The sequence below is a fragment of the Penicillium chrysogenum genome (assembly GCF_028827035.1).
Source record: "Penicillium chrysogenum strain IBT 35668 chromosome Unknown utg000002l_segment0_segment0, whole genome shotgun sequence".
In the NCBI taxonomy this organism is placed as follows: Eukaryota; Fungi; Ascomycota; class Eurotiomycetes; order Eurotiales; family Aspergillaceae; genus Penicillium; species Penicillium chrysogenum.
Window position 1 is genome coordinate 3,423,490 of NW_026622750.1, and position 14,575 is coordinate 3,438,064.

A 14,575-nucleotide genomic window follows, 5' to 3' on the forward strand; every position below is an offset into this window, starting at 1 on the left:
GTAGAGCTAGTTTGATCCCACCATGACACCTGACCGAAAGAAGCCAGGAATTTAGAATAGAATCCAAACAGATTCTCATCCTCGTTGTAGCCCATCTCTTGTAAGGCAGGAAGGACAGCCTTCTGGATCATTGTCGGAGGACCACAAAGTAGCGCCACAGTACGCTTTTCAGGCCCGAAGGCATATTTTTCCAGAATACTCTTCGAACATGACCCTTTTCTCCCTTCCAATCATCTCCAGGATGCGAAACTACATACGTAATCTCGAATTGGTCGGGGTGTTTGTTGGCCAGTTCATCCAATTCCCCTCTCAACAGAATATCGCCCTCCGTCTTATTCGCATCGATGACCTTGAGAGCAGTCTTGTCTTCCTTGTCATCCTGGTCTTTTGCACGTAATATCCGTGATATAAGCTGGTATCCAGGCGTTATACCAGAACCGCCTAGTATAAGGCTGACTTTGTCGAAATGATATTCCTTCTTATCGATCACGAACTTGCCCTGACCGACGTACATGATTTCGCCAGCGGGCCCCTTCACTTCGATCTCCTCCCCGGCTCGGAGACAGTCGAGGATATTACTCATAGTGCCACCGGGCTGGGATTTGTCGGGGGGTATGTCTTGACCACGAGACTGAATGTTCCATCTTCCTCCTTTTCAAAAATAGGTCGTGTAGGCGTGTATGGTCTGACCACAAGCCGATCTCTGAAATGGAAACCCAGTTGAAGATGCTGGCAGGTCCCAAGCCCGATCTTCTTTACACCCGGTGGAAGGGTGAAGATGTACTGGTTGGTGTCTTCGGAAAGCGCTTTCTTCTCTTTGAAGCAAACAGCGTTCCAACGGTGGCGATCCAGCACAATCCCCGAGGCCTTTCCTGACGGATTGGCTTTCTCTTTGGCTGTGGCTTCCCTGTCTCTTGATGTATCCCATCGCCTTCTTGGTGACTTGGCCCAGGACACATTCTATAACCAGCCGGTCAGACAGGGGGCGAAAACGGATTTAGGACATGATACCTTACCACTCAATTTCTTCTCCGCGTAATCGTCATGAATACTAGCGAACTCGTCGGTGGTATCTACATGCACCTTGCCCGCATGTGCCATGATTGGTGTCTTGCCACCAGGGTGCCAGTCAAGCACGCTCGTCGCATCGTAGACCTTGCCATTGAGAACAATCCAACAGTCATCTTCTCTGTTGTGCTTTTCAATCTCTTCGCGCGTAAATTGTTTTTGCGGTGATGCCACTTCGTGCTTAATTCTCTCGATCTGATTCTCTGCAGAGGGCTGCATCCAGCCTCCATTTCCTGTGCCAGGCTCGCACGGGTGTCGGAAGTAAAGGGTTATCGCGCGATGTTCATCATCGTGTAAAATCTCCGGACGCACGGTATACCAGCAGTTGTTCATCATACTATAAAGCGTTAACTGGGCTTCTAACATTATGGGTGATATTGGCTTACCCCATTATGTTCCATGCAGGTTTCTCGGGTTGTGTGTTCTTGAAGACGTTGAAGCTGCGGACGACGACGCTCTTGGCTCGAACAAGATGTGACAATCCAACGTCCACATGCCAGTGAAGCCACGTCCAGAACTTACATCCATGTCGGACTGGGTATTGGGGGAACTAATCGTCAAAGTTAGTGCTAGATATAAGGATACAAGACCTTCAAGTGGTAAATGTATAAGCTCACCTTGCGGATACAGTATAGCCAGGTTATTCCACCATCTAGACTGACCTCCACCCTCTGGACCTCATGGCCACCACCATCGTATGCTATGCCAGAAATTCGGTAGTTCAGGTTGCTGTCTGAATCAGGAAGGCGGATGGTCTCGCCATGCTCTGGCTTGACAATAATCGAATTTAGATTCTGCTCATTGCAGGCCGTACTCGGATGGCGGAACATCGTCTCGGCAAACTCCGAGTCCATATCACGAATGAAAGTAGGGAGAACACGATTATCCCAAATATGATAATAACTATCATTCGCCTTCTCGGAGACCCAAATTCTGTGAAGCCACTTGACACAACGACCACCAACGAAGCCGGGAATCAATAATCGCACCGGATAACCATGATCCGGCGGTAGTGGAACGTCATTCATTTCATAGGCCAAAATCACGTCGTTCTCTGGGTCCATGGCATACGCCAAGGGAATGGATGTGGCATACTTGCCCTCGCTGAGCTCATCTGCCCCTTCGAAGTGCACCCAACGGCGAATTCCATTATTTTGAGTGCTCTCGCCTTCGAAGCCGGCAGCCAGAAGCACGTCACGCAGGAGGGGTCCCTTCCAAAACGCACAACTGATGGCGCCAGCGCCCCAATTAAAGCCTTTGGATTTTCTGATCATGTTAAGTTCTTTCCGACGGTTGCCGTCGCATGCTAATGCTACTGCGATATTGATGGCCTCATAGTCATTCTGCAGATTGTCCATGGAAAGGACGAGTTTCCCATTCTGAACGTCGATTCTATGAGTTTCCCACAGAAGATGAGGTACGGATCCATGGTTGCGTATGTAATGGAGTTGATTCGGTGTGATGAGCCCCGCGTCAAAGAGCGCTGTCAGTTCAGGCTCGCAGTTGAGTGGATGCTTGCCCGTGAGACGGATGAGATTGGTAGATCGGTTGATCCAGTTGTCCGGAGTAAATTGGTCGGCCTCGTCAATGGAAAGGTCTTGTTCCTTAGCTGGTTTGATGGGCGACTTGACCGTACCATCGTTCTCTTTGATAGTCCGCATCAGTTCACTCTCCCCTTGTAGCGAGCGGAGCAGAGACAATTCCTGTGGTGAGTACTTGTCTTGGAGGCTTTGGCTCTCATCCTTCTTCTGGCCATCGCCTTCACCTGCTGCGTGAGCCTCGTTGTGAGTCTCATTCTCGCCGCGACCTCGTCGCCATTCGTGTTCTTTTTCCGGGGCCTGACTGTCATCTTCCTTCTGCTCCGACTCCTTCCTTTTCTGATCTTCGTCTTGCTGTCGTTTCTTTACATTTACAGGCCAGTCCTGTTTGTACTTGATGAAATCTTCTGTGGTGTGAAGGACGTAGCGCCAGCCCCGTGGGTGATTTCCAGGGAACCTCAGGTGATAGTCCTAGAAGAATGGATCAGTCATGAACAAACTGCTAGAATCAACGCGGAACACTGCTGAGTTTCCGAAGCGCACCTCTTGTTTGGTCATGAACTCGCGGACATCAATCAATTTCTTGTCGCTTAGTTCCGTACCAAGTTCCTCGGCTTCTTCCTTCGCCTGGATCAGAAATTGACGCTGTTGCTCGGTGTTCCAGTCATCGCCGGCGTGAGTGAGCCCTGCATGCCGATCGTTTCTATCGCGGAATCCGATTCGGTGGTTATGAGTCCGGACCCAGTCTGGTTCGTCTTGGATTTCCCCCTTGGACGAACCGCCATGACTGCGGTTGGGACGTGTGTAGTGAGGTTTTGCTGTAGGTGTCATTGTATCGCCTCAAAATGCTGTCCTCATGCGGAAGATGATGAACAGTGGTCACTGTGCCGGCCAGAACGTCAAAACCTTAAAGATAATTTGCCTATATTTAATTGTGGTGAACACACAGAGCAGACACATGTCCATGCTTTGTCCTGTTCGACCACATATAAGAATGGCGAACACTGCTATGGAACTTTATCTGCTAAACGTCATCTTCCCCACATCCTGTTTCTGGTTCGCTAAGAAGATTTGACACCTCATTCTCGTTCATCTCGTTTAATGAGGGATGCTATGATTCGATAATATCTCACCGCCATAAACAGGCCAACCCCTTACGCAACGCCAGTAAGTGGATTCTCTGTAAATTAAGCAGGAGGAATATCACACCGCTTTATGTGGAAAGGATTTAAGATGTGAGATTTGCGGATAGACTAACAGTGGTAAACAGTCACGTTAACCAAAGACTTGGCTTTTTTCCGAAGTCAAGCATCGTAACCTGTGCATACCGGCGCACCGTGTTTTCATTTCCCAGTCTAAGTCTGCTGCGGGAATACCGGAGTATGGCAATGACTAGCATACTCGAATGGATGGACAAGTATGACCGTGCGCCTGCATCAGACCCTAATTTCGCCTCCCCACTATTTAGTTCGGAAATTATTAACTTTAACTCCGCGGAGATCGCACATTGAGGGGACAATCATTCTTGTGGAAGGTACTAACCGGCCCTTGCGTTTTTCGGGGTCCGCCACCCAAATGGAAGGATCACATCACCCAAACGCCAGAATTTTCTGTATTTGCTTCAACCACCATTTACTATGTCAGCACGCAGTAAATCAATTAATCGAAACAGGATATAGATTGATTGGCCAATCTTCTTTTAGAGTACAAAATTATAACCGTCCCTACTGTTTCTTGGCCCTTCCGTTCTTCCTGATTCCAACAAACAGCTTCCATTTTTGGCCGGCTTTTTCGCTCAGTTTATATACTTTCCGCTTCATTTCTTTGATCTGGATTGAAGATATGGTACCGGTAATATGTACATGACGCCGAGAGGTATCATACAGGGCGTGGCGAGCCCCAGAATCGCTTGCTTCCGATCGAATCACCGCTGTAGCTGGAAAGCTAAAGTACAGTGACCTTGCAACGCGCTGAGAAAGAAAGGAGCAAAAGCACACTCGACCTAAAAGGCAAGTACCCGCCGAAGAAGGTCTCTCAGTTCAAGAAACTTCTTGGCTAATTACTTAATTGCTGAACTAGAGGGTGTTGACGAATAGGGCACAAAATCAATAGATGCGTAACTAGATAAATCATTGCAGTCGAATTGATTTAAAGGCGATTACATTCAAGATAAATGCATCTAAAACCAGTAGGATGGGTAGTCCACTCGCTTATATGACCCATGCGCTTACCGCTTACGTTCCTTCCTTTGCATGACATTCACTGTCGTATCTCTCAGTGATCTTGGAGTCACACTTTACTTTTCACATATTTCGATACTTCGTCATGAACATTCGCCATTGTGCTCATTGGGATTGCTCCCTGCCTCGTTCCTTCATATCCCTACTCTACCAAGCAGTTAGAACCGTGTTGTAGGCTCGGTTCGCGGACTCTGCCAGTGGCCACGAAACGCGCGAAACGCACGAAAGACGCGATGACAACTAAAGATCTGAAAGCAACCTGGCTAACAGCTCTGTAATCTATAATATGGAAGGTGGCGCTCGCTATTAAAAATTCTCGAAAAATGTCCGGAAGTGTGGACGCGGCTGGCAATCCAATCCCCTAAGGAGAGCACGATCACGAACATAATTGAACGCAACCGTAGTGAAACCGAGCGGTGCAGTTATACTGTAACTACTCTGGGTAGATCAGAAAGGCCAATCCGGAAACGGAAAATGGGCTGAGACTAGGGCCACAATCACCATGCCGTCGACGGCGTTGTCCATGAGGTTTTGGAATGTCATGTCCAAAATAAAGTCGGACGGCGTCACGAGGTCAGATTCTGCACGGTCCCGCAGGACGACCGCAAAGTCTCGAGTGGCTGAACTGAGTCTGGCGAGGGCCGGCCAAGTGATGATAAGGAAAATAAAGACGAGACGCATTCGAATTTTGGTGGCGACAGTACTCGGAGACATTTTGTCTCCGTAAGAACAGATTTATCGAAGGTGAAAAGGTGAGGGGGTGTCGCTCAAGGGAACAGTTGAGCAAAGTAAAGAGTGGGAGACAGAAAGATGAAGCAGGTCATTATCTCCGGGTACTGTAAGAGCCTTATCACTCCCTTGGGAGTCCCATGGGAATGACGGGGTAAAGGGACCAAAAGTCTGATCTGACAGGGTTTTAATGTTGGCGCTCTCCCTGAGCAACATGGTTGAGTCTAGTTTCCACCTCAGTGGTAGTTTGGCTGCCGTCGGCTGTGTGAAAGACACTCGGGGAACTCGACGTGCAGGGAGGGGCCCAGAGATTGTCGCCTCCTAGATAGCAGGACCATAAATGGAAAGGAGCTTGGCAAGTTGAGTTATTATAGTGTTCGTCTTCGTCCCCAGTGGATATCCAAATTTCTATTACCGACTATCTCAAGTATCAGCTGATGGACCTAAAGGTAGCGGTAATGTCAGACTATCAGCCTGCGAGGCTTACCTTCATCCAATGTTCTACGTGCATATTCGTGGTTCACATCAAAATGCATTGACGCAACATTATTGTTGTGGTTGTGAACTTCGCAGCTCGGCATTGCAACGTGCCTTTCCAATTCTATCGGCCCGTTGCACAAATTTGCAAAGAAGTGATCTAAGCATTGTGTCTGATGCCGCTTCTTATCAGTAATCGATGCTTCCTCGCCGCTGCCTGTGTCCTGTACGTCATCCCCAAGTTCGTTACCCGAGGATGCCGAGTCAAACGCAGTCCTGGAGGATATTGAAGGATCAATGGAACAGTGGCACAGGAGATTTGACCGTTCCGAGGAGAGACGGGCCACCCCATTAGAGGAATCATGGACCGTCTCAGCTAAAAATAGTTTTAAACTGAGGCGTTTTACCTTCTCGTAGGCACAAATCTTATCGTGACGGGAACCCGCTCACTCAGTGGTGCTGCTCGGCCACCGATAAGGATGTCACATGATATCTGATCTCCCCACCGTTTTGAAAGGTTGATTGGCTCCACATAATCCAAAGACGTATCGTATCGTCTGGGGAACTGACCAACGGGACCTCTTTACAGTGTACGACACTGTGACCAAAAATCGAGGTTGGTTTGACCCGAACTTGGAGACGATAAGACACACTGGCACGTTCTAGACATATGGTCTCTGGCAGTCGCGAACCGACGGTCAGTTCGAAATTTTGCACATACCGGCCTGGGTAAACAACCCTGGGCCCGACGACAGCGAATTTGTTGTTTAGGACAGTTGTTGCATTTGAAAGACATCTTTTAATGTTCCTTAACGAGAGACTTCCCTTTCGCAACTGACAGTGCCGGGTTTCGCGAACGTCGCCGTTCACGGGCGGATGACCATCAAGCTTCAAGCTGCATCCGTTCCCCAAACCATTCTCCGGGTATAAAGTCCATGTCCGATTGATTATTTTGTTCGTTTTACATGCCCCTTCTGTGGTCAGTACCGAATTCAAAGCCACGTATGGGCATCGCTCACCGAAATGAGCTTGGCTTTTGGACAACCCAAGGAAATTTAACGAACAATGTGCCATACTGCTCTTATTGTGAACGTCGAGTAGGATTTGTCCGCGCAGCACAACTGGAGTCCCCGCGTTCTTTTTCACGTATATTATCGATTCAAGCCACGGAAAAGATACTAAATGGAATGCCGAGAGAAGACGTCAGGCGTGGTATTCTTCATTTTCGCCCAGCTAAGACACAAGGCCCTGTCCGCACGAATGAAGTGAGCACTATAGGGATCCAACTTCAGAGGATACTCCTCGAAATTTTAGGCTAAGAATTGGAGTAGCGTGTTCGATATGACGAACCGTCTGGACCAAACTGCAAATCGAATCATATACTAGGTTTTTCCGAGGGGCGCGGAGAAGCCCGCTGTTGTCAATCTTGCTTGCGACGTGTACCGTGCTCCAGGAAATATACCGGTGGTGATATGACATCAACGTACCGCACTTGCTGTGTGCACCCCATATCTTAGTATTAGAGTAATTGCGGCTGACAAGTTTTCGACTTACCAAGGTTTCCCTGGCAGATTCCGGCCCATCCGGATGATACCAAAATAACTAATTAATCTAAATGATGGACAGCTCGACGCGATGACCCTACAACGAACAGAACCGTCACAGCCCATGACGGCACTCCGACCGGAAAGCAACCATTCATATGGCGCTCACGCCAGGAAATAGGCAATTGGTACTGTGTCTTGATGCGACAGGATATATATTTCACGGTGACGACTCTGATAGCAATGTCCTGCGGATATCCCGAGTAAGTCTTCAGTAAAGTTTTCATCTGATTACAAACGTCACTGACGCTAGGGTGAGGAAGATGCTCGACGACGATGGTACTTACCAGCATTCTTATTATCAACCCGGATTCGGGACCTATGTCAGCTCGACTTGGTTATCTCAAAATCCTGGAAGCCTTAAGTCGCGGTATTTAAGAGCAAAAGATGCGGTCACTGGCGCGACATATCCTCAGCATGTTATGGCTTCCTACCAGTGGGTTATGCGCCATTACTCCCCGGGTGATAGCATTTATATGTTCGGATGCAGTCGCGGAGCTTTCGTTGCACGTATTTTAGCTGAAATGTTGGATCATGTCGGACTGTTAAGGTCCGGAAATGACGACCTTATTCGATTCGCTTGGACGACCTTTGCTTACTGGAAGAAAAGCGGCACCCAGTGGAACACGAAGCCAGGAAAGAGAAATCAGCAGCTCAAACATATGAAGTCGTTCAGGGAAACTTTTTGTCGTCCCGTGCCGCAGATCCGTTTCCTGGGATTGTTTGATTTGGTGAATAGCGTTCCACGAGTTGAAATTCGCCGGGACAAACTGCTGTATCCCTTTCTGATGCGGACGTCAGCCAAAGTTATCCGGCACGCACTTAGTATCGACGAGCGGCGTTCCAGGGTTCGGAATGAGTTGGTCTCAGACACGCGGCCAAAGGAAGCACCGGCGCAGTCGTATTGGCGTAAGCAAGTCCTGCGCCATATCAGCCGCTCTCGCCGCGAAGATAGACAAGACGGCTTCCGCGCGTGCAATGACGAGACTTCGGGGCCTGGAATCGTTGGTCCGCCACCAGCTCGGCAGGAAAGTTGCGACTCTGATCCATTCTACCGGACGAAACGGTTTTCGGTCGGGCATGACGTTAGCGTGGGCTACCACGTTAATGGCCATGCTCACGGTGAGACGGAGAACACTCAGGACGTGGAGGAAGTGTGGTTCCCTGGATGCCACATGGATATCGGTGGTGGGTTTCATTTAGCAAAGAATGAAGACTGGCCACTAAGCCACGTGCCATTGGTGTGGATGGTGCAAGAAGCACAGCGCGCAGGACTACGATTCGATTTGAACAAATTGAAGCAGTTTAATTGTGTCGAAGATTCTACGCTTAAGACAGATAGTGCCGCAGAACATGATAACGCCGGCGGACAGATGATTGGACGAAGAGAAAACGACGCTGGCGACGCATACTATGAGTCTCACTTCGTCCATGCTCTTCGAAGCGCAAGCGCCATGGCAAAATCCATGATGACCTGCAATATCATGAGGGTACTCCGCGGATTGGAGTACTGAGCTGGAGGATTCTAGCGTATCTCCCAATTCGGAGGATGTCGTTGGTGCGGGATGGAGCTTGGAATACGTTTCGATGGCCCTTCCACGGGGGAAGCGCGGAGTATCCCGGCTGATTCCAACATTCATGGATCAGCTATTCATCGGATGCAGACTAAACCCAGCTATCGGCCAAGAAACCTCATCGAAGGTAAAATGCGGGGGAGGCTTCCTATTGGGTGCGAAATCGGGGAGTGGAAAGTGTACAATCATCGGGGAGATCCAGTGCGCGAGACATACCGTCGCATGCGTAAGCCCACAGAAGAGAACATGCCAATGACGGCGTAATCTACACCAAGAATTCCAACAAAGCTAGTTTTCCGTACGTTGAACAGACCACGTCTTTCGCCTCTGATGACGGAAAAATCTCCTTGTTGAAGTACCGCGCTCGTTTCCTTTAATCTTGCGATAACAAGAATGGAGAAGCCCATGCCTCGCGCTTGTTTCTCCAACCATTCACGCAGACTCGTGTTTTTAGCTTGCGAATTGACTTGCAGAACAACATTCAGGTATCGGTTGTGATCAGTTAGCCCGCATCAAGGCGCATCTGGTAATCTGCATCATTTTGTTCGTCTGCGATGGAAGGATACGACTGCCGGGGGTGAAGGGTCCGCGGTTCCGCCGAACTTTTTGGCAATGTCAAAGTTCTTTCTGGTTTTCGTAAAAAAATCCTTGATTTGCTTCATTGCGGAGGAGCTTTTCTGAGAGAAGGTAGAGCACTCTTGCTAGATCATAGATAGATAGAAAGCATACAGCGCAGACCAAGTACCACTAAAATTAGGACGTTCCTCGGGCCAGACGATAATACATGGAGCATGTTATGATGACTTAGATTAGCTGACTAGAATAATGCAGCATGAAGGAGCTATCTTGATCTAATGAGCTGAAATGTATGGGTGAGAATCAAACAAGTGGGTTTGTCTAATCTAGGTAAAACCTGGAAAAAAAGATGCTCTTTAAATACATGCTTGGGACCCGATTTACTATGTCCAAGGCATAGAAACCTCTGCCGATCAAGGGTAATCGAAATGTGAGGCAATTCCTATTGGCTTATCCACGTGGGACAACAACCAGGTCAGAATTATGGAGTTTGCGATGCACTTCGGGAATTAAATTCCCAATAGGATTAAGGGCAATTCTCAACAAAACAAGCAGACAGTAGTTGTGCGAGACCTTTAGAATCTGATGTTGTTGATATTTTTCAAAAACGACAGACGCTAGGGAGAGCAGCCTTTATTTATAGGCCTTTCCATGTTCAACCGATTCTTCTCACATTGCCGTAGGTTTCAACTCAACCGCAGCCCTGTGTTCTTGCGTGCCGATCGCAAGGGTAAGGAAAGCACGGCTCCAATCAACTGCTTTGAGAAGCGGAGTTACCGTTTTCCTAGCCGCCAGTTACTGTACTTGAAACACGGGAAGAAGATGCATGCCTAAAAATACAAACTTGTTTATGGATAATTAACTGGTAGAAATTAGATGTATGACGAACGTACTGGTAAATTCACGATGGTAAAATTCTCTAACTAATTAAAAATAAAAACAACAATGGGCCGTTTATGACAATCTGGTCGAACACTATTAGTAAGTAATTTGCATAGTCTAAAATCACATGATTCAATGGTACTGGACTCGGTAATCCATGTAATCAGTCATTAACTAATTGGTAGGCTGTTTGAATCTCACTGAGTCGGTCCCAAATCAAAAGCGGTAAGGTGTGGGTGGCAAGACGGATAATTTAATTGGTGAATGCCAGGACGGCAAAACAATTGGCCGCATGAAGGGCCAAAGGGGGCTTCAGACCTTCGATCTCAAACTCCCGTGCGGCTTACGTTCTGGGAGAAGCAAACCAATAGCCTGATATGCTCCGAGTCTGGCGGTGGTTGGGAGTCGCTTCGTCAATCGTTCAGCATTGTCGATTCCGTTGCCCATCTCGAACATTATCCGACATGGGAAACAAGAACAGCGCACCTTCGCCGCATACCCGGCTGGACAGTACATCCCCAGGAACAGATTCGCACGAAGTAACTCGTTGTTAGTAGCACACTCACCGGCGTTGACCAACAAGTTAATACGTCACTGTCTTTGCATTGTAGGACATGATCCGCATTCGTATACCAGTGGAAGATGGCTGAATCGGGACGAGCTCGAGCGAAACTCTCGCCACGTTATGTTTGACTTTCAGCGCTGTGTGAGCGGGCTGTGTACATATGTCTAGGAGCTACCAGAGTTGAAGCAGCGAGAAGGTGGGTCCAACAGAGTCTTCTTTTTAACAATGGACAATGGACCAGACGGTCCGACGGAAGGAGTTCCCCTCGCCATCGCAGGGAGTCCCAGGGCCGTCCATCAATACAGTGCAGAGAAACCTCAAGAAATGTACATCCTGCAAGAAGCGCGGCCATGTGGTCGCGGAGTGCTGGAAGAAACAGCGCAAAAAACACCCGCCCAGGGACCATGCCCTGAAGGCTGAACGGAGTGCCTCCGGCTCACCAAGAAACAACGTGCAAAATATACCGTTAAGCCAGAGGGAAGATTGGCAGGGCCAGCCGACTTCAAGAGACCGAGGATCAATATGGTGAGGGCGAGGGTGACGACCCTTTATACCCACGCACCGCAACCCCGGTGGATCCTGGACTAGGCCGCCACCAGCCACATCCGCTGGGATCGGGGCTGCTTCAGCAGTCTGCGGCGCCACCGGGAGATGCTGGACACGGCGGGCGATCCAGTGGAAGCCGAAGGAATTGGTACGGTGAAGCTTACGCTCCGGGGGAAGTTCAACCAACCCCTGGTGTTAAAGAATGTATATTTGGCGCCACGCGTCGGGATTGAGCCTGGTCAGCGTGCCGAAGCTGTTGTGAGACCGCTACTCGGTGGTGGCGCACCCGCAGAACGTCTTCGTGTAACGCCGAGGACGGACTGTGTGGACTGCCTACCATGCTGAGGATGATCTGTTGATCCTGCGGTGCAATGCGAGCAAAAACACCCCGAGAGCGAGCCCAACTGGCGAGGGCGCCGGCGACCCACGGCCATGCAGATTCCCTGGAACCGCAGGCGGTGGCTATGGCCGTCGACGACCCTCAGGAGTCAAGTGGCACAGAATGCGCAGCGTCAACCTCTGAACTCGGTGGTGAAGCTGTGATACTCGAAGAAGATGCGTGCAGAGTGGACCAGGCCTCCGAAGCGTCGTGGCACGCTCGGATGTGACATCTGAACCGGGGAGACTTCAGGGTGGTCCTCCGGCGGACCGGCACTCCGTACCGACCGCTGACGCAAGCGCACCTGCTGGCAACGCCGCAGTGCCCGGCGTGCATGTCGGGTAAGCAGTATCAGAAGAGGAACTCCCGTGCAAGACGGCCGCGTCTGCATTCGACGAGAATGTTCGAAATGATTCATTCGGACATTATGGATATGCCGATTGCCAAAGATGGCTCCAGGTACGTGATCACCTTTACTGACGATTATTCTCGTGGCTCGTGGGCATATGCTATGAGATGAAAGCATGAAGCGCTCCAGAAGTTCCGACAATTTGAGGCCTGGGTGCACCGTCAGTTCGGCGCCCACAGGAAGAGGTTCCTCACCGACAACGGGAGAGAATACTTGCCGATCGGAACACACCTCGAGACCCAGGGAGTCGAGTTTGACATCTCGCCGCCATACTGCAAAGGGCAGAATGGTTTGGCCGAACGAACGAATCGCACTATCCGGGAGCGGATCAACACGCTCCTGTCCGATGCAAGACTTCCTCCTTCCTGGTGGACCGAGCTTTTAGAAACGGTAGTCTATCTGAAGCTGCGCGCTCCAGCATCAATGTTACAGAAGCAGACACCGTTCGAAATACTGTAAGGGAAGCCGCCCTCGCTGTCGCATCTGCGACGGATTGGCTCCCGCGCTTGGGTGTTGACCCCGAAAGAGCATCGAGCAAAACTGGGACCCAGATCGTCCGAGTGCCGATTGCTAACCGAACCAGTATAAGCTGTATGCAGTCTATTCCGGAAAGACCGTCTTTTCCCGTGATGTCGAGTTCGATGAGAGGACCTCAGTGGCGCCACTCATCAAGAGGGAAACAGGCAACGACCTCCCGGACATCGCTCCACCATCACCCGTCTTTCCATCAATGCCAAGTTCAGCCAGCCGATTGCCAACACCACCTGCATCGCCATTACCTCTCGAATGAGCGAGAAGAAACGCTACCTGAGCGAGAAGAGGAGACACCAGTGGTCAATCCAAGTCAACAAAGAACCCGGCTTGACGTCGGATCTTGGGTATCCGATATATGGTCACAGAGGATGGCTATCACGGCGTCTCCTCGGATCACTAGGCAAGGTGTACTCGGCAGGCACATTGAATACCGCACCGCGGGCCAGACAAGTCGACCCGCGACCTTTCACGAAGCTGCGTCAGACCCAGACAAGCTGGAATGGTGGGCCGCCATCCAGAAAGGATACGCGTCGCTTCTCGTACACGGAACATGGGAAAGGGTTCGGCGAGAGGACGTGCCAGCCAGAGATCATGTGATTGGCTGCAAATGGGTCTTCAAGACCAAGGCCAACGGAACGCGCAAAGCGCGATTGGTTATCAAAGGCTACCGGCAAAAACAAGGGATTGACTATCACGAAACTTTTGCTGCTGTGTCCAGGATGGACTCCGTCCGCTGCATTATCGCCAGTACCGTGTTGCGCGGATGGAAACTCCAACAATTCGATGCTGCCACGGCATTTCTTCATGGAGACGTCGATACGTCTATCTATATGGAGTTGCGCCAAGGCTTGGAAGAGCCAGGGTACGTATGCCGGCTGCGCCGCTCGCTGTACGGGCTGAAGCAGGCTCCACGGATTTGGTACCAATGTGTCCACCGCGTCCTGGCTTCTCATGGCTTCACCATGGCCCAACCAGGCAACTGTGTGTTCTACAAACCGGATTGCGTCGTTTGCGTGTATGTCGATGGCTTTCTCGTTGCTGCGGCAAACACCCACGAAATAAACCAAGTGCAACGAGCCTTGCAAGCAGAGTTTCGACTGAAGGATCTGGGCACCCCGCGATCGTTCCTCGGAAACCAGTTCGACCATCACATCGATGGGTCCGTGTCTATTCACCAACACCAGTATATCCAGAAGGTTCTCCCTGCCTTTGGTATGGAGAGCTGTCAGCCGAAGTCTACGCCTATGAATACCAAACAAAGTCTGAATCATCGCCCAGACGAGGAACTTCCGGACGAGGAAGCAAAAGCGCGTTTTGCGACCGCCATTGGATCGCTAATGTATCTGATGGTTGGCACACGACCGGATATTGCGTTTGCACTGCGCTTGTTAAGTCGCTTCGCGTCTCAGCCGCAATCGCACTACCAAGTTGCTCTACAGCGAATGCTTCGCTAC

At 50.1% G+C, this 14,575-nt stretch overlaps 2 protein-coding genes across 2 annotated transcripts; one reads left to right on the forward strand and one right to left on the reverse strand.

Annotated features, from left to right (window-relative positions):
• Positions 1-127: 127 nt before the first annotated feature.
• N7489_004736 (uncharacterized protein) lies at positions 128-3,437 on the reverse strand (the record flags this gene model as incomplete). The annotated part of the gene is made up of 6 exons (XM_056710488.1): positions 128-595; positions 691-960; positions 1,012-1,405; positions 1,455-1,618; positions 1,686-3,077; positions 3,150-3,437. The coding sequence occupies 6 exons, from the start codon at positions 3,435-3,437 to the stop codon at positions 128-130; spliced, it is 2,976 nt and encodes a 991-aa protein (XP_056568909.1).
• A 4,243-nt stretch (positions 3,438-7,680) lies between these two features.
• N7489_004737 (T6SS phospholipase effector Tle1-like catalytic domain-containing protein) lies at positions 7,681-9,494 on the forward strand (the record flags this gene model as incomplete). The annotated part of the gene is given in 3 exon segments (XM_056710489.1): positions 7,681-7,859; positions 7,877-9,146; positions 9,186-9,494. Coding segments are annotated over 3 exon segments (1,758 nt in total), but the record flags the coding sequence as incomplete, so codon positions are not given.
• Positions 9,495-14,575: the final 5,081 nt, after the last annotated feature.